The sequence below is a fragment of the Chanodichthys erythropterus genome, chromosome 19 (genome assembly GCF_024489055.1).
Source record: "Chanodichthys erythropterus isolate Z2021 chromosome 19, ASM2448905v1, whole genome shotgun sequence".
In the NCBI taxonomy this organism is placed as follows: domain Eukaryota; kingdom Metazoa; phylum Chordata; class Actinopteri; order Cypriniformes; family Xenocyprididae; genus Chanodichthys; species Chanodichthys erythropterus.
In genome coordinates this window covers 37,873,715-37,892,258 of record NC_090239.1, presented here as the reverse complement: position 1 = coordinate 37,892,258, position 18,544 = coordinate 37,873,715, and the positions used below count along the sequence as shown (strand labels likewise).

At 46.6% G+C, this 18,544-nt stretch overlaps 1 protein-coding gene across 1 annotated transcript; it reads right to left on the bottom strand.

The window, feature by feature from the left end:
• Positions 1-241: 241 nt before the first annotated feature.
• Positions 242-10,587, bottom strand: LOC137007986 (uncharacterized). The gene is made up of 2 exons (XM_067369757.1): positions 10,281-10,587; positions 242-2,742 (listed from the first exon to the last, which is right to left on the bottom strand). The coding sequence occupies exon 2, from the start codon at positions 2,739-2,741 to the stop codon at positions 951-953; it is 1,791 nt and encodes a 596-aa protein (XP_067225858.1). The 5' UTR covers position 2,742; positions 10,281-10,587; the 3' UTR covers positions 242-950.
• Positions 10,588-18,544: the final 7,957 nt, after the last annotated feature.

Sequence of the window (18,544 nt, the reverse complement as noted above, 5' to 3'; positions counted from 1 at the left end):
GTTTGATAGTTGCTTCTTCTTCCGGAGGTTGTTTCGGCGAAGTTTCAAACGAAGGTTTAACTGTTGTAATATGACCGGAAAATAAAGAAGAGAGTCCGTCTTGACGGCAGGAACTCGTGCAGAAAACTTGTGCCACCAAAAGACGCGTGTCATGGTGTTTTAAAGACAACAAACCAGAACGCCTTCTTGATAACGTCCTCCAATGCTAGCGTTGCGATTTGGCGGGTTTCCACATTCCTTTGTCCTGTCTCCCGAATAAATTTATGGTATGTTGAATCAGTGCATTTCCTTCATAGTATTATTAAACATTGAACGATGCATTTGGCAGAAATGTAACGTACATGAGTGAATAGCTCGGATTCACAGCTTTACGGAGAGATCAAACTCGACGGGTGTCTCTCGTCATATAAAGAAGATACACTTTACACTCTATTACTATCGTTTAACATGAAAACTAACCTACTACAGTCAATTCTACGATTCTACACTAGTAACACATACATGCAGCGAGCACTACAATGGCAGGTACATTCATATTTGCAGGTATAATATTTGTGTATACAGTCTTTGTATGTGAGTGTGTGTCTGTGGGTGCATGCGTGTATTTTCTCTTTTTATGACCGTTTGGAATTCGGGCCTGTCTTTCGAAACCCGATCCGTGGCGTTCACATCTCCTTTGAAGTCACAGAGGAGAGGTTTGGGACTTATCGAAATAGTCATAAAAAGAAGGTCTCGTGATCCATTAGTGTCTGCCGGGCCGGAATCGATGTAAGATTTACAAACCAAAGTTCCGTGAATTGAGGCTTAAACACAGTTTATGGTGGGACCTGCTCATCCTTGAGACTGTGCAGACCCTACAGTTTCCCCCTTTCGGCCAGTGAGGTACCCGTGCGGATCTCACTGGACGGTAGCGAGGTCGGATGGCACAGATGTCGGACAGCAGGTGGTCCCTACTGGTCCTCGGTCTTTGGGTCGTCGAAGGGAGAGTCCATTTCGATGAGATTTGGTACGTTCTCCATGTTGGTGCCTCCTCTCCTTGGTTTCCTCTTGAAACCCCGGGGAAGGGCAGGCAGGCACTTGTCCATGGACGCTTGCATCCCCTTCATCCTCTTGAAAAGGATGAAGGCTAGGCCTAGGGTCAGTATGTATCCGATTGCCATGGAGAGGCAAAGGGCTGTGTCGGCGGCAGTCCAAGCTTGGGCTATAGGTGAGCTGGTCAGAATGGGCAGTCGGGAGAGTGCTTGGAGGGCGGCGTCGACAGGAGCAATGTCAATTAACTGGGACCCCCCTTTCTCAATCCTCAGTTCCAGCTCGGGGGCCAAAGTGAGGTTGTGGTTCATGAAAAAGGGTGGGATCTCCAGTTCTGACTGGTACTCCTCACTTGAGATGTGGTACAAGGCCAGGTCATCGAGGTGGAGGATGGCACCCAGGGGTACCTGGATCCACATGCTTTGACTGGGCAGGCTGACCCGAGTGGCAGTGTCGTGCTGATCGTAAGTCAGGGTGGCGGTGCGAGTGGGAGTGTTAACAAGCCATCGATTGCCCACAATCTCAGCTTGTGTTCCGACGATTTGGGTGCGAGGCTTGGCCTCGGCAGGGCAGCGTGTGTCGCTGATCATGGGCTGTAACCCGCAGATTCCTTCAGTATTGTCTCTGAGGAAAGGTTTGCTAGGGCAGAGGTAATGAATGTCTTTGGTCAAAACACACATGCGTAAATTGGGAGCCAGGTACAGTTGGGGGTTGCTGTCGTGGTATGCTACCACAGCTGGAGTGTGTATCTTGATGTGGGTGTTACCCTTCCAAAACCCGACATTGACAATGTCTTTGAGTCGGTAGATGTTATCTGGTTCGATGATAGGTAGGTTTAGGAGGAAGGCCAACTCCCTTTGTTCGGGGTCGACGTGCAGTAGGATGGCACTACCCAGGGAGTAGGCAAGGTGGGTTTGGATAGGGTCCGTGGGTCTGATGGCAGCAGAGGCCAGCACAGTTTGTACGAGGCTCAGGGGTACGAGGTATGGGGGAATCCTTCCCATGGCCAGGTTGTCCATGGAGGAGCTCACTTCCCGCAGCATGTCCGTCATTAGAGCAGTGACGAGCTGAGTTTGGGCGAAGTCATTTTGGAAGACAGTAAACAGTTGCTTCATCGAGTTCACTGTCTGGTTCAGCAGGACACTGTGGGTGTTGAGAACCACTACAGTGCCTTTCAGAGTTTTCCCGATGCTTTGAAGGGTTTGGCTCTGTGTGGTGAGTTGTTCTCTCAGCTGGGGGATCTCCGTTTGGATTTCGGCCACATGCCGCCTTACAGTGGTTAGGCTCACTGCGTTGACACTTGACATGCCGAGGTTAAAGAGGGTTCCGACAGCAGCGGCTGCTCCGAGCAGAGCTCCCAAGAACCGTTTTGTGCGTCGGTTGTGTCCACTTAACTCGGCTTGTGTGATAGTCATTTTCTCCAGTTGGGCGAGCATGTGCTGGACGTCGGCCTCCGCGTGAGTGAGGGCGTTCTCCGTCCATCGGGCCCCTGCCCAGCTGTATTGGGCGACATGGCTGGGATAGTGTGCTTTGTAGACGGTGCGGGGGTCCAACCGCACATACACTTTCTGCGTGTAAGTCCGGCAGTTGGTGATGAGAAGTCCCGGTTGTTCCCTCAGTACGATACCAGATGCGGGACCTGGTGATGTGATGTCGGATTGCGGCTGTCCTCTGGTTGGCAGGAGGCACACGAGGGTGAACCACAGCAGCATCCTGTTACAGAGAAGAGGGGAGGAGAGAGAGAGAGAGGGAGAGAGAGGCATGGTTGGTCAGCGGGGAATGTCCGTGGTTGGTGAGGACAGTTTTCCGAGGATTGCAACTGGGATTAGCTTGCATTGTTCCCTCCCTGCCTTTCTCTGTCAACAGCCACATGTCTCTTAATCTGGTTACGGTGGACCCATTTGAAAATTGGTTCTTTCTGCCCTCGGCTCAACTTGATTCGGTATGCGACCGGGGAGAGTTTGTCCACAATCTCATGAGGTCCCGTCCAACGAGGAAGAAATTTCTTTGACAGCCGTTGGGAGGCTGTTTTGGGTGGCTGAGCGAAAAGGTAGTACCAGACCCGGTCACCCACATCCAGTTCCTGGTGTGACGCCTTGCGGTCATAGTATGCTTTCTGGCCTTCCGCGCTTCGTTGAAGCTGCTGTTGGGCAAAAGCAAACGTGGTTCTCAGGTGTCGGTGTAGCTCGTCGAGATACTGGTGGGTAGTGTAGGCGGTGACGAGGCTGGAATCTCCCGGTTGGTACAGCAGGTGCAACGGCAGGGTCATCTGTCGCCCCGTCATCAGTTCAAAGGGAGACACCCGAGTTGATTCCTGCGGAGTGGCTCTAATAGCCATGAGTACCAGTGGAAGTTTCACATCCCAGTCTTTCTGGTTGGCTGACACATATTTTTTTAGCATGCTAACCACAGTTTTATTGGACCGTTCCGCTTGCCCTGACGAGATTGGATGGTGGCTGATGTGCAGTTTGCTCTGTACGCCCAGGAGTCTCCAAATTTGCTGCATGATCTCGGCGGTAAAATGAGTACCTCTGTCGGAGTTAACTCTCAGTGGCAGCCCAAATCTGCTGAAAATGTGGTTCATCAGGAGGTATGCTGTAGTCTGGGCCGTGTCGTTCGGTGCTGGAAGACACTCTACCCACTTGGTGAATTGGCACACGACCGTGAGGAAATACCTGTTTCCTCTCGTCGATCTGGTCAGGAGCCCCACCCAGTCTATCTGGAGGTCTGACCATGGGAACGTGACTCCTCTGCGTTGCAGTGGAGCTCTGTGAGTTGGGTTTGCCGGTTGGAACTGGCAGCACACCAGGCATCCTCTAACATACTCTGCCACATCCTGCTGCATGCCGGGCCAGTATGCCACTTGTTTCAGTGTCTGGTAAGTGGCTTTGGTGCCATGGTGTCCAGCACATGGTGCATCGTGGGCATACATGAGCATGACCCCCTATGGCCGTGTGGTACCACAAGCCGTGGCGCAGTGAGATCATCAGGGGCATACCACAGAATGTCTTCTTGGACACGCAGCATGTGCTTGACGTCATGTAGCCGTTTGAGGCTAGGGTTGTCGTCGAAGTCAGACTTTGTGATCGGGGGGCAGGAGGGGTTTGAGAGGAGGTTTTTTACCGTGTGGATGGCAGAGTCCGAGGCCTGAAGGTCGGCAATGTCATTGTTGGAAATTTGTGGAGCTAGCGATAGCGGCTGCGATGTGGGAGCAAGTACGGGAGCAGTGCGTTGGCTGCGGGTGACTGCTGCTACATCAGGGGTGGGTGTTTGGGAGGGGGGTGACCACAGATTACCTTGTAGTGCGCCCGTCTTGGCAAGGGCATCAGTTTGGTCATTCAAGTCTTTGTCCATGCCAGGTAGCTTCGAATGTCCTTTCACCTTTTTCCAGTAAACGATCATGTTGTGAGTTGTCGTGATATCGTCGCACATTCGGAACAGGTGTTGGTGTTTGACAGGCTTGTTGTTTGTGGTCTTGAAGCCATTTTGTTTCCAGCCTGGGAGGTGGCACGTGAAACTGAGTCGGGCATAGTTTGAGTCTGTGCAAATGAGGAGTTCTTTGATGTTGTGGGCCACTGCGATTTGGAGGGTGATGAGGATAGCAGCTACCTCCGCATACTGCGATGACTGGGAGCCCAAATTGAAGTGTTGTGGTGGGCAGGGTTGGTTGTTTAACCATAACACCCCTGCACCTGCCTTTAGGACGCCCTCATGGTTGTACGAACATCCATCGACATAGGCTGTGGGCATACCTTGGCACGCATTCTCTTCGAAGTACCGGTGGCAGGTCGGTTGCTGGTTTTGGGGTATTTCCGGCTCCGGTGTGGAAGCTGGAGTGTCATCGGAGCAGTTTTGGCAGGCCGCCAAGCCGTTGCCCAGAGCAGACTTGTGATTTTGGGCGTATCGTGCCTCGACGTTGCGCCCCTGGAGGGCCATCAGCCACGTGGCTATGCGTGAGTTGGTGACTACGCCATCTCGGATGCGTTGGCTGTTCAGGAAAGTGACAGGCTGGTGACAGGTCTCGACGATAACCTTCTGTGCTCCACTGTAGTTGGAAAATCTTTGGATGGCCCATACAGTGCAGAGCAACGCCTTTTCACAGTCTGAGTATTTGCACTCCGGTGACAGGAGTGTTTTGCTGGCATACGCTACGACTCTTTTGTCTTGGTCGTATCGTTGGTAGAGACCAGCGCTCAGGCAGTTCTTTGAGAATCCGGCTTCCAAGTAGAACTCTTTGTTTGGATCAGGATACGCCAGACATGGGGCTTGACACAAATGTTGTTTCAGTTCGTTCATTGCACTTGTTTGAACTCCTGTCCAGACAAATGGGCAGTCCTTTTTCAATAGAGCAGTAAGAGGTCTTGCAATGTCTGAGTAGTTCTCTATGAACTGCCGTGAGTAGTTGCACACACCTAGAAAACTGCGCAGCTCCGACACGTTAGTGGGAGGTTTGATGGTTTGAATAGCTTGAATGCGGCTGGACTGCGGTTCAATGCCCTGTGAACCGACAAGTAGACCCACGTAGTTGACCTTGGTTCGGCACCATTGTCCTTTGTGGAGGGCAATTTTGGCGCCGGCAGTGGTCAGTTGGGTCAGAACATGGTCTATTTCGATCAGGTGGTCCGCCACAGTCATACTTTTCATGAGCACATCGTCCACATAGATGAGGTTCCCTCTCATCCTTGCATCTGGACATGCTTTGTTCAGGAAGATGTTGAATTCAGCTGGTGAGTTGGCATAGCCGAATGGGCACCTTGTAAAAGTGTACTGCCGGTTGCCAAAGGTGAAAGCCAGCTTGTGTTGATCCTCTGGGTGTACGGGTATAGTCCAGAATCCTGATGCCACATCAAGCGTCGAGAAGATAGTGGCCCCTTTGACTCTAGGTAGTTCCTGCTCCAGCTGTGTCATGGGCCACCGTGACAGTGGCACCTGCTGGTTCAGTTTCCTGTAATCAATGGTTGGTCGCCACTTGCCATTTGGTTTGAGAACAGGCCAGATGGGGGCTGAGTAGGTGCTGTTGCAAGGACGGATGACACCTTTCTCTTCCATGGAGCGGATAATCTCCTGCACTGGTTCGTGTGAGGCGATGGGAATTTTGTACTGCCTGACAAAGGTGGGAGGAGCGTTTGGGCGCGTTGGAATGCGCACCGTGTGGAGGTTAGTGAGTCCACAGTCTAAAGAGTCTTTGGCAAATGATGCTTTAAATTTGTACAGGACCTGCCTGAGTTTCTGGCGGTCTGCCTCGTGCTTTAGGGCATCTGCATCCTTCAGGATTTGTTGGACTTGAGACTCGAACCCTGGGAACGGCTCTTCTGTGGTGGTGTCAGCTGTCAGGCTGGCTGTCAGTGGTGCCGTGTTTTCCTGGGTTTCACAGGCAGGCTGGTTAGAGACTGTGTATACTGCAAGGTGTTGGTCCTCCATCAGTTCCGTTCTGCACACCTGTTCTGTGGGTACCGGCATGATGGCAGTGATGGAGATGGTCTTGAAGGGTGCAGTTAAAACCGTGTTGTCTGGGCTCCCTTCTGGTATCATAGCAGCTGGTATTGACCCGATGACTGGTAACGTGAGTTCAAAGTCATGGAAGTCGTGGCTTACTAGCCATCCCAGCCGGTAGGCCTTGGGAATTCTGATGGGGGTAGCCATGCAGTTGTTAAGCAAAATGTAGATTACACGGGATGACACTTCAGTGAGGGGTGTGGCTTCCAAGGTGAGTCCAAGTTCCACGCTTTCAGGTGAAAGTTGGAAGAAACCCAGTGTGTTATTCAGGTTTTGGCCCTGTCTCATGTTGAGGCGAATAGCGACCCCTTTGGTATAAGCGGGTACTACCGTTTCCTGTTCGTTGACCAGGAAGCAGACTTCTGGAATGGTCTGGCCAGACACGAGGTTCTCAAGGTCAACCGGAACAACAGGGGGCTGTACAGTCATTGGTGCCCACACTACCTCATTAACCATGTCCACGTGAGCTTTGAGGCGAATCAGGAGGTCTGCTCCAATGTAAACATCATGCGTTAGGTCTGGGAGGACCAGAAAGTAATGGGTCAGAAACCGGCCGTTCCAATTCAAGTTCAGAGCGCAGACGCCTTTGGCCGTTGTCATAGCTGACAAGCGAGAGTCTAAAGAGAAACGTGTGCGCTTGTTGACGAATGGGAGGTCCGGTGCGTTTTCCTTGAGAGCATTGAACACGTTATGGTTGATGGCTGAGTTGTCAGCCCACAGTGCGAGGACAGTGTCTGTTATTGTTAAGCCATTCAGCTGCGGGTCTGGTGTGACCTTGGGGCAGAAGGAGTCAGAGTCTGTGGTAAGCTGAAAGGTGCAGAGGAGCGAACTTGAACTTTGCCCTGGTGCTGAGACGGGGTTCCCGCAGCTAGCTGTGGGGTTTCCCGTGACCTCTGTGACCTGACAGTCTGGCTCAGATGACCTGGGTGACTGGAAAGGCCGCGGTTCTCGTACTTGAGCCCAAATTTTCAGCTGTCTGAAGTCCAATAGGGGCTCAAAGCGATCTAGCAAATCTTTGCCAATGAGCAGGGGAAACGTGTCCATCGGTGAGATGTATACGGGGTGTACCAAACTCATTGGACCGATGGTTAGATGAATGGGAGCTATTTGTTCAAGTTGGATCTCAGTTTGGCTGTATGACTGCACATTTAGCTCACATTTTTGTGATTTAAGAGTTCGATTTTGTTTCTTTGCTTCATGTCTGAGTCTTTCAAAAACGTTAGTTGACATCAAAGTTAGGTCTGCTCCCGTGTCTACAAGGGCCTCAATCCTCACATCATTTTCCACAGTGATGGCTATGTACAGCTTTCGGGCCACCCCCTTTTCGATAAGGTTTCCCAGGAGTCTTGGTACCGGGGCTTGGGTGCTGACCGATAAGCAAGTGGGGCTGGTGTTATGTGATTCGTTTGGGAGGCAGACAACCAAAACGGCACTTTCTGGTACCGTGGCGTCCTGGTCGTCGGTGGGTTGATGTGAGCTGGTTTGCTCGGAGTGTGCGGTTGTTGGCTGAGGTGACTGTGTGATGAGGTCACTCTGTGATGTACTAACTGACTGTGTGGTAAGTCTCTGGTCAACTGTGAGTTGGGTGTGAGGTTGTGTTAAAGGGCTGTCAGGGCAGACGTTAGGGGCAGACCTTGCTTCTAGTCATAAGGAGTCTGACTTGTCCTTCTTTTTGGGCTTTTCCTGGATCAGCTCTTTCAGGACTTTCAGAATCTCCGCAGACTCAGACATAACTGCGTTGCTCGACTCCTGTGAGGGCTCGGACTTGGACTTGTTTGATGCACGTCGAGAGGCCTTCTGTCTTTGGCGATTGGGGCTTGAGGCTCTATCCGATGAAGGCCTGCCATTTCTGGGTCGCCGGCTGGTCTCCCATGCGGCCCCGCCCCTTTGGTTGCTGGCTGGATGTGGCCTGTCCCAGAATCTTTCAGAGTGTCCGCTCTGGTGCTTGGGACGGGCGCCCTCGTGGTGAGGCTGCCCTCTGCTGGCTGGGAACTGTCTTGCCTCTCGGTTGAACGGTCTGTCACTGTGGTGTGTGTGTGCGCCCTCTAGGGCCAGTTCTGGGCAGTGATCAGAGACCGGGTAGATGGTTGGATTTTTAACAGTCTTTTCAGATATGGCCCTTTGCTTGGAATAAGCTTTGTAGGCTAAATCTCGCAGCTGTTGAATAGACATACTTCGTGGGCAGGCCAGGACTCCCAGATGATGACTTACTGCAGTGTGCAGGTTTCTAAGAAACAAAGTCTTAAAGTTGAAATCTTCCTCCATTCCTGGTTCGTTGCGTGCTCCGAAGTAGGCCTTTCGTATACGGTTGTAATATGCTTGTGGAGTTTCCAGTCGGCCCTGTTTAAGATCCATGGCCGCGAGGAGCCCTTGGTCCGATTCAGGGTCAGAAAACTCTTTGATCAGAGCCTGTCGCAGCAGCTGGTAGTCTGCTTTGACAGCTTCTGGCTGCCGATCCAGGAAGCTGCGCACGTCACGGCTGGACGTGATGCGGAGTAGATACAACTTGTCCCATGCACTCACGTTGGCCACATTTTGCAACAGGAAGTCAATGTCTTGCAAATACGCGTGCACGTCGACACCCCCTGCTGGGTTTGGAGTGAAAGTGGGGATATTCTTTGCTAGCTTGTCCAGCTCTTTGGGAATCACGCCATAGCTCGCAGCGCGGCTTTTCTGGGGTGGCTCCCATCCCTTTGCTCCTGACCATGGTTCTTGGAGGCTGGACGTTTTTGGCAGTGGGCTTTCACCCCCTCGCGAACTAGGGACTCTTGACTGGGGCACTTAGGTCCAGTGGCTAGAGGGAGCTGCATGGCATGCAAGTCTCCTCCCAATTCGCTTTGCAGTTTATAGGAATGCTTTAGTTCTCGGTGCACAGTGTCCAATTCATCTCTAAGATAGTCTCTTTGCTGTTTCAGAGCAGTGATCTCACTTCGGGCCAGTTTAAGGTGATTTTCACAGGCCCGGGCTTTAGCATCTCTTTCTTTCAGTTCAATCTCTGCTCTTGCTAGGAGAGCTTCACCTTGCTGGAGTTTTCCAGTTAGTTCCTCTATGGATTGCTTTTCCATCTGCTCTCTGCGCCCCGTCTCCAAGTGGAGCTCTTCGAGGGCCTTTTGGAGTCTCTCGACTTCCTCCTGTAGCTCAGGATCAGATTCCTCCGCTGTCCTACGCTGATCTGGGGTTTCGAGGAGTAGCTGATCAAGACGATGTTGGGTCTGAGCCTGGTTCCTCCGGGCTTCCTCAGCCTGGAGCTTGAGCGCCGCGACTTCCTGCTCCAGAAGTGCGTTGCTCGTTTCATTGAGCCTTGCCTGGGCGATGAGGCTGTGGGCGAGGCCTCCGATGAGTCTTGCCCATTCTTTGTGACTGTAGCTCTGCATCGGATCGTGGGCCATCAGTCGATTCAAGTCCCCGTCCAGCTGCTCGCGGCTCAGGTGCTGGAGGTCGCCGGCGGCATTGGGCAGGAACGGGTTGGTCATGACGCCCAGCCAGGTCTCGAGATGGTCCCAGTGGGTGTCAGGGCTGGATGCTCGTGACATAGTGGCTTCTACTGTTGACGAGAGAAAGACAGCACAACAAAGACAAGAACCAATGCAAGCTTGTGCAGGGATTAGCGGTTACGTAATACGTAATTAGATAATTCTTTTGTGTGGTTCCAGTTAACTGGTGCAGACAGTTAGTGGAAGGTAGGTTTGACACTTAATTGTCAAACCAAGAAGGACCACGTAGGTCAATTTGTGTGAGTGAGTGCCGGATTTAACTATAGATTTTGACAGGCGGTAGTTCTAAGAGTCCTTTGGTGACTCTCGCTGCTCGGTCGTCTATCTATTACTCAGTTTTCCGTGGTGGCTCTCACAGGTTCTGCTTCTACGTGAACTGAAAGAAACAAACACAGCAGAAAAGAAAACAGAACAGAGTGGATGCAATTAAATGAGAAATAGAGCAGTAAACAAAATAGAAAGGAATAGACGTAGAATAGCAATAAAACAAAATGTGAAGGGCTAAAGGGGAGAAATTGAGCTTAAACTTCCTATCGCCTCTGGGATTATGACGGGGCCAGGCGAGGGCGCCGTTGCGTCATAAAACTGAGAGGGAGGGTATGGCTTAAAAGTAACAGCGTTGGCCAGAACCTAAAGGAATGAAAGATATGTAATATCTTGTAGTTTTCACTAAGGGAAGGGACTGTACGTTGTTACTCTAGGCCTGGGGTGAATTGCGAGTGCCCAGATGAGAACTCAGTGACGGGGCAGCCTCTCCTAGACGTTCCCACACCCGACTGCGGTGTCCGCGGACGTCCTGTCCTCCTTGCACTACGACGCAGCCTCTCAAACAGTGACCTTCAGCACAATTGCGTTTTCAGGCGAGGTATTAACGCCGACGGCCAGATTGGCAGGTCAAAATTGAATTTTTCCCAACCCATGAGTCTGACCCCGCAGGCAGTTACTCAAAGGGCGGTTCTGTCGAGCAGAAACAGGGAAATTAAACAAAATTGCCTTGGGTTCCAACTGGACTCGTCGCCTCCCTGCACCTGACACACCCAACCTGCTAATGTCTCTGCGTGCTGCCCGTGGTGTGAGGCCAGAAACGTCCTGCGATTCACACACAGGCACGTGTCAGATTCGCCAGGCCAGGCAACTCCACTTCACTGGAACCCACTGGAACAACCGTCAACTCACCACCGGGTGCTAGAGGGCCTTGTCTGCAAGTACACAAACAGTCAAGTAAACACAACTTAATTGTACATTCAAATCTCAATTTAAATCTTGTTTAAACCAAATTTAAATAATCAAGTGTGTAGGATAACAGGATAGGGGTCTTAACTGAGCTGGAAGCCGGACAAAAGGCAAAATAAAACAAAACAATTCAGATGCATTTGATTCAAATTTGAATTAAAGCCTGTTCAATTTAAATTTAAACCAGTGCATAGAAATAGAATGGGAAAGGAGAGAGAAAAGAAAAACACAATTCAGAGGCACTTGATTCAAACTTGAATTGAACTCTTGTTCAATTAAATTGAAATAAATGCACAGAAGAACAGCGTGGGGCAAAGAGAGGAGAAAGCCTTCCCTATTTGTGAATTCCCTAAAGAGGAGTGCTTCTTGGTAAGCAGAATGCCAACTGATTGACACTACTTAATCTTAAATTACAATTGAATGTTGTTCAATTAAATTTAAAAATAAGTGTATGAAATAAGGGAGGCTTGGGTGTGTGTGTGTATGTTATTGCCAGCCAATAACATACAGGACACAGGACTAAGAGTGAATAGAATACAGCATTAAGTAATACAAGGGAAAGAATTTCCGAAGTAAATAAAGCAAAATAAATAAACAAACAAAAAAAAAACAATTACTAATAAAATACACTAAAATAAAATAAAATAAAATAAAATAATAACTCAAGAGAAAGAGAGGGAGAAGAACCAACAAAACTGAGTTAAACCAAAGGAGTAGAATGGAGTAACATAAAATAAAAATAGAATAGAATAGAATAGAATAGAATAGAATAGAATAGAATAGAATAGAATAGAATAAATCTGTGACCAAAGGAACCAAGGAGAGGAAAGGACACACAGATGGCAGGGAATTGACTTCCGGATCCGTCCACACGGGGGAGCACTTCCAGGAAGTGAATTCTCTGGTTGGAAGGGCAACTTAATCTAAATTAAAAATTTAAAACGTGTTTAAACCAAATTTAAATAAGTAAACCACCTTCCAAAAACGACTGGAAAGCATAACCATCAACAAACAGTTATAACAGCAACGTTGAAGTAGTCACGGGCGAATTTGGAGACAATTCAGTTCAAAGTACGGAGAGCAGCTTTAACTCAGAACGTCCACACGGTGGCGTTACTGAGTCCACACAACAATGAAGTAGGGAGGGGTGCCCCACCTGGACAGACTGCCCTCTGGCGTCTGGTCAGCGTTACTGCATCCACCTCTGTGATATTTTTAAATTAGCGTTTCAGCTGATCTAACTGCACATATCACATACAAACTCTTTTTAGAATCTCGGCGGATTCTTCTGTGCCAGTTCACTGGACTGGTGCAACCTTTTATCCTAAGTATAAAACTTTGGAACCTCGGGGTTTAGTGACCCCGTTTTTGCACAAATTTTAGTGCACAAATATGTAACTGCAGGATAATTCACTGCTGTTATTAGTCACGCTGGATCAGGGCGTTTTTTCGACTGGCTCCAACTTTACAAGTCAAATCGGATAAAGCAGGTAAACTGTTTTCTGATTAGACTTGTATTTGGTAACGTCTTTTGGGTAGCTAGTCCAATTAGTTACCAAGGGAGCGAGACGCTATTTTTGAATAATTGGACGACACAAATAATTCAATTAAAATAGCGGCAGATAAGGCCTTTTGCAGAGATTAAATAGGAAACTCGCTACAAAATCTCGTTTCAGAACACGCTTAATGACGATCAATTCGTTTCATTCAAGCGGAAATTAATATTCAAAACTGTAACTTACTGCAAAGATTGTCGTCCTTCACAGATAAGAGCTTGACATATTAATGGACTGCAGTGTATTTCACGTTCAACAATTTACTACCGTGTTTTTAGACACAAAAACAGCTTGTTAACGGTGAGTAGTGTGAGGGACTCGTGCGTCTTCTCACTGAATAAAGCGCGCATGAACATTAAATCACACACCAATTATTCTACCTTGCTTTTTTTTCAACAACCAAGTTTAAAACGATGCTCGCGAATACTCCACCAAATAAATGTAGCGATGTACAGTTATTAATCAATTTATGGATGAAATATGAATATCATAATTCAGAAAGCTTTATGACGTTCATATATCGACCCAACGGGGAATTAAACATATATGGTGAATTAACTACAACGAATTATAATCAATCACATATATGATTAGTTCTGGTTGAATAATTATGTGGAAAACTATCAGTTCGTCCACCGAAACGGACAATTATCCACAGATTATCATGACAGAAATGTTATTCTCGGGCCGGGAGACTAACTTTCTATCATAGCCTTCAAATATAGAGCAAGGATATTAGAATCAGAACGTTAAAGTGACTCGGTTGTTGCTAAAATGAGCAAGTGAACAAAAAGCATGGATAAAATGAGTTTAATATACGAAACGGGTAATACACAGGTTATACGGCTAAATGGACACAAGTAAATACAAATACATACAAAGTAGAGGGAAAGGCAGAAACGAAAGAGATGATCAAAGCAGGTCAAATTGCAACAGTTCACCTTTAAGAGCCAGCAAGGAAACTCAGTATTTAAGATCGTAAAAACTTTATACTTGCATAGGTTAGTCAGGGTGCTTGGAGTTTCGGAGCGCTCGGTTTGATAGTTGCTTCTTCTTCCGGAGGTTGTTTCGGCGAAGTTTCAAACGAAGGTTTAACTGTTGTAATATGACCGGAAAATAAAGAAGAGAGTCCGTCTTGACGGCAGGAACTCGTGCAGAAAACTTGTGCCACCAAAAGACGCGTGTCATGGTGTTTTAAAGACAACAAACCAGAACGCCTTCTTGATAACGTCCTCCAATGCTAGCGTTGCGATTTGGCGGGTTTCCACATTCCTTTGTCCTGTCTCCCGAATAAATTTATGGTATGTTGAATCAGTGCATTTCCTTCATAGTATTATTAAACATTGAACGATGCATTTGGCAGAAATGTAACGTACATGAGTGAATAGCTCGGATTCACAGCTTTACGGAGAGATCAAACTCGACGGGTGTCTCTCGTCATATAAAGAAGATACACTTTACACTCTATTACTATCGTTTAACATGAAAACTAACCTACTACAGTCAATTCTACGATTCTACACTAGTAACACATACATGCAGCGAGCACTACAATGGCAGGTACATTCATATTTGCAGGTATAATATTTGTGTATACAGTCTTTGTATGTGAGTGTGTGTCTGTGGGTGCATGCGTGTATTTTCTCTTTTTATGACCGTTTGGAATTCGGGCCTGTCTTTCGAAACCCGATCCGTGGCGTTCACATCTCCTTTGAAGTCACAGAGGAGAGGTTTGGGACTTATCGAAATAGTCATAAAAAGAAGGTCTCGTGATCCATTAGTGTCTGCCGGGCCGGAATCGATGTAAGATTTACAAACCAAAGTTCCGTGAATTGAGGCTTAAACACAGTTTATGGTGGGACCTGCTCATCCTTGAGACTGTGCAGACCCTACAAACTTCAGTAGAAAAACTACAATTGGAAATTAGCAAAAACATTTTAGGGGTTCATAGAAGCACATCCAACGACGCCTGTAGGGCTGAATTAGGTTTGTACCCACTGAACATTGAGATCCAGAAGAGATGTGTTCAGTTCTGGCATCACCTCCATCAGTCTGATCCTGATTCAGTCCAATATAAAGCCCTCCTCGCCAATGAAACCTCAGCAGAATCTCCTCCTCTAAACACACTCACTCTTCAACTTGTCCATGAAACTCAATTCCCAGTGGACCACAGCTACAACCCCAAAACTATTATTAAAGAAATTGACAAAAATCTAAAAGATACTCATGATGAATCACTAAAAGCACATTTTGAGATCCAAAATAAACTCCAATGTTACTCGACCCTAAATAGAACCACTAAATTGGCAAATTATTTAATAATCAAACAATTTAAAGAAAGACAAATCCTCTCCAAATACAGATTAAGTGACCATGATCTAGAAATAGAGAAAGGAAGACATAGACAGCGAGAGAGCAGAGGATCTGTAGACACTGTGATCTACAGCAAATAGAGGATGAGAAACACTTTCTACTCATCTGTCCTAAATATCACAATGCAAGAGAAACATTTCTCTCCATACTTGGAACACTGATTCCATCATTTATTGTACTGAGTGATACTGAGAAAATGCCCTTCATGCTTGGTGAAGATGATAACACAGCTACACTAGCTGCAAAATATGTGTTAGCCATTCACAGCATTAGAGATGGATAACTCTCTAGAGACCTGCTTTATTTATTAATTTACTAAGATGGATTTGTTTGCATTGCTGCATGTAACATGATGTATACATATATGTTTTGTTTGTTTGTTTATTTTATTATTTATGTATAATATGTTAATGCTTTGGCAACACTGTGATTCACAGTCATGCTAATAAAGCTCATTTGAAATTGAAATTGAAATTGAAATTGAAATTGAGAGAGAGAGAGAGAGATCTGCTGAGCAGCAGCAAGAAAATGAGCTCCTGATTTTTTTTAGTTTTAATGTTGTTTTAAGATAAGACAAACATTCAGTTTTGATACATTTCAAGAATACAAGACTTCTACAACTTATTAACTACAAAAAAAAAATGGAAACTGCAGATCAAGGAGGAGGATTCAGATACAGATGTCATGATAACAGTAAATTTATACAAAAATGGGACTGTAATGATCCAGGGCAATCTGAAACTATTTGAAAAGGACTTCCTCCAAATTAAAGAAAAAGCTCAGCTGAACAAGATCAGCCCTAATACACTGAAACAGGCATAAGACACCTCCACCTCCATGCATAAATCCACAAAAGAGCAGTCCAGGGAGGACCGTGAGGAGATCTCCCTTCTACACAGCATCATCAACGCCATGAAAGAGAAGTTCAGAGAGATGGAACTGTAACTGGTACAGCTAAGAGAGGAGGTGCATGGAGTAGGGCAGGAGACTGATCGAACAGAAAGAAAAGAGGATTTCAGGAAAGAAATAGCAATGCTAAAGAAAGAAATTCAGGAACTGAAAAATCAGAGAGAGGAATACAACAAACAAATGTCTGAAATGAGGGAAGAGATGAGAGGACTGAGAGAGGACAGAGAGTCCTTCAGAAAACAACTGCCAGCTTTGGAGAAGCAGCTGACACAGAGAGGAGAACAGCAGAACTTAGATGAGACCCCTTCTCCTTCTCCTCCCACCACAGCCATCAGCCCCAACAGCCCTCCATCTGACTCCTACAGTCAAACACAGCCTCAGATCATACTCCTCATGGACTCAAATGGCAAGGATGTTGATGAAAATAAACTGTTCCCAAGAAGAAATGTCAAGAAAATATGGTGCCCAAACACACAGAAGGCCCTGGAGCTCTTGTGTGAAGAACAGCTGGGTTCCCCCAGCCATATTATCATCCACACCGGCACCTACGACCTGAGAGCTCAACAAGAGGAAGTAGCTACAGCTCTCATAAATGTAACAGAGAAGGCATCCTCCAACTTCCCCAACTCCAAAATTATCCTCTCCACCCTACTACTGCGCTCTGATTTCCACCCAGACACCATCAGGCATATAAATGCAAGAATATCCAGAGATTGTGCCCTAATGCCCAACATATACCTGGCTCAGCACCCCACTCTGAAACTCAGCAGCCCTTACGACCATGTCCATCTCCACAGAAGAGCATTCCCCATCTTTACAAAGACCCTGAAGGACATCACACTGAACCGCAACTCCAACACACAACAGCGATCACATGGACACCACATAGAGCCACTACAGGGACACCCTTCAAATCACCGCCCCCTCCACCACTTCAACTCTGAGCGGAGAAACCCAATGAGAGGCTATGTTTCCCCCTGGAAAACCTCACATGACCAGGCCTGCAGCCTCCTCGCCTTCTCATTCCCATGAACATCAGCAGGAACAGCACTTGGAAAGCCAGAGCTACGCTGAAGCAGTCCGCCGATCACTGATCCACTCCAACACCAGCACAGTCGACAGCCAGCAGGCCTCATTTTCATCCAGAGACCTCAGAAACATCCTACACATGCTGACTCTGCTGTGCTCTCACCTCATGGGTTAGTGACTCAAAGAGTAGAAAAAAAAAAGAAAAAAAAACACAAAAAAAGGAAATGTACTGTGTGTGTGTGTGTGTGTGTGTGTGTGTGTGTGTGTGTGTGTGTGTGTGTAGGTGTAGGTGTGTGTGTGTGAGGTGTGTGTGTGAATGCATGAATTTATTTATATATTTATTTTATAAGGGATTTTTAGAAACCTCATTTTATTTAATATATTCTTGGGGGGAAAAAAAAAGTTTTTTATTTTAAATTCTCAATTTATTTTAATTATATATATATATATATATATATATATATATATATATATATATATATATATATATATATATATACTTAGATGCATCATAATATTTTAAATATATTTTTCTTGATATGTCAATTCAACAGTATACTGATGTTTGTCTTGTTTTGAAACAACAAATGCAGTTAATAATGGACTCGTATTCCCTAAAAGTCACATGTTGGAATATTCAAGGACTAAGGTCCTCCATTTTTGGCATTAAGACTTCAAAAAAGAAATCCAGAACTCTGACATTATAATACTACAAGAAACATGGAATATAAAAGATTTGTCCTCTGGCTGCCCAACTGGATTTAGAGAAATAGTCCTACCATCAACCAAACTAAGAGGGGTGACTCAGGGCAGAGACTCAGGGGGAATGCTGTTATGGTACCGAACAGAACTCATAGACTCAATCAAATCTATAAAAACCGGACAATTTTACATTTGGTTAAAAGTCCAAAAAGACACTGTCTCCACAGACCATCACATATTCTTGTGTGCTACATATTTACCCCCGGCTGAATCTCCCTATTACAGTCCCTGACAAAAGTCTTGTCGCTTGTGTACAAATTGACCTGAAGTGCCGCTGAAATATATTTCTAATCAAGATTATACAAATAAAATGGCTCATTTTAATCCCAACAACTTTTGTAATAATGTTTCAGTGCAAAACGAAACTGTCAAAAAGTATTCTAATATTCACAGCTTGGTAAAGCCCATTGAGTCAATTTTTGCAAAGACATAAGTGTTGTCATCTTGTCATATGAGCTTCACCTGTGACTAATAATGGATCAATTAGGTCTCAGGTGTGTATAAAAAGAACCCCAGTACACTAGACCTCAACTATACCTCTGCAAACATGCCTAAGATTCACCCTGAGACTAAAGTTTTGATTATCAAGAGGCTGAAGACCAGATCCACTGCTGATGTGGCAGACACCTTAAATGTGTCTCAGCGTCAAGTACAGAGAATAAA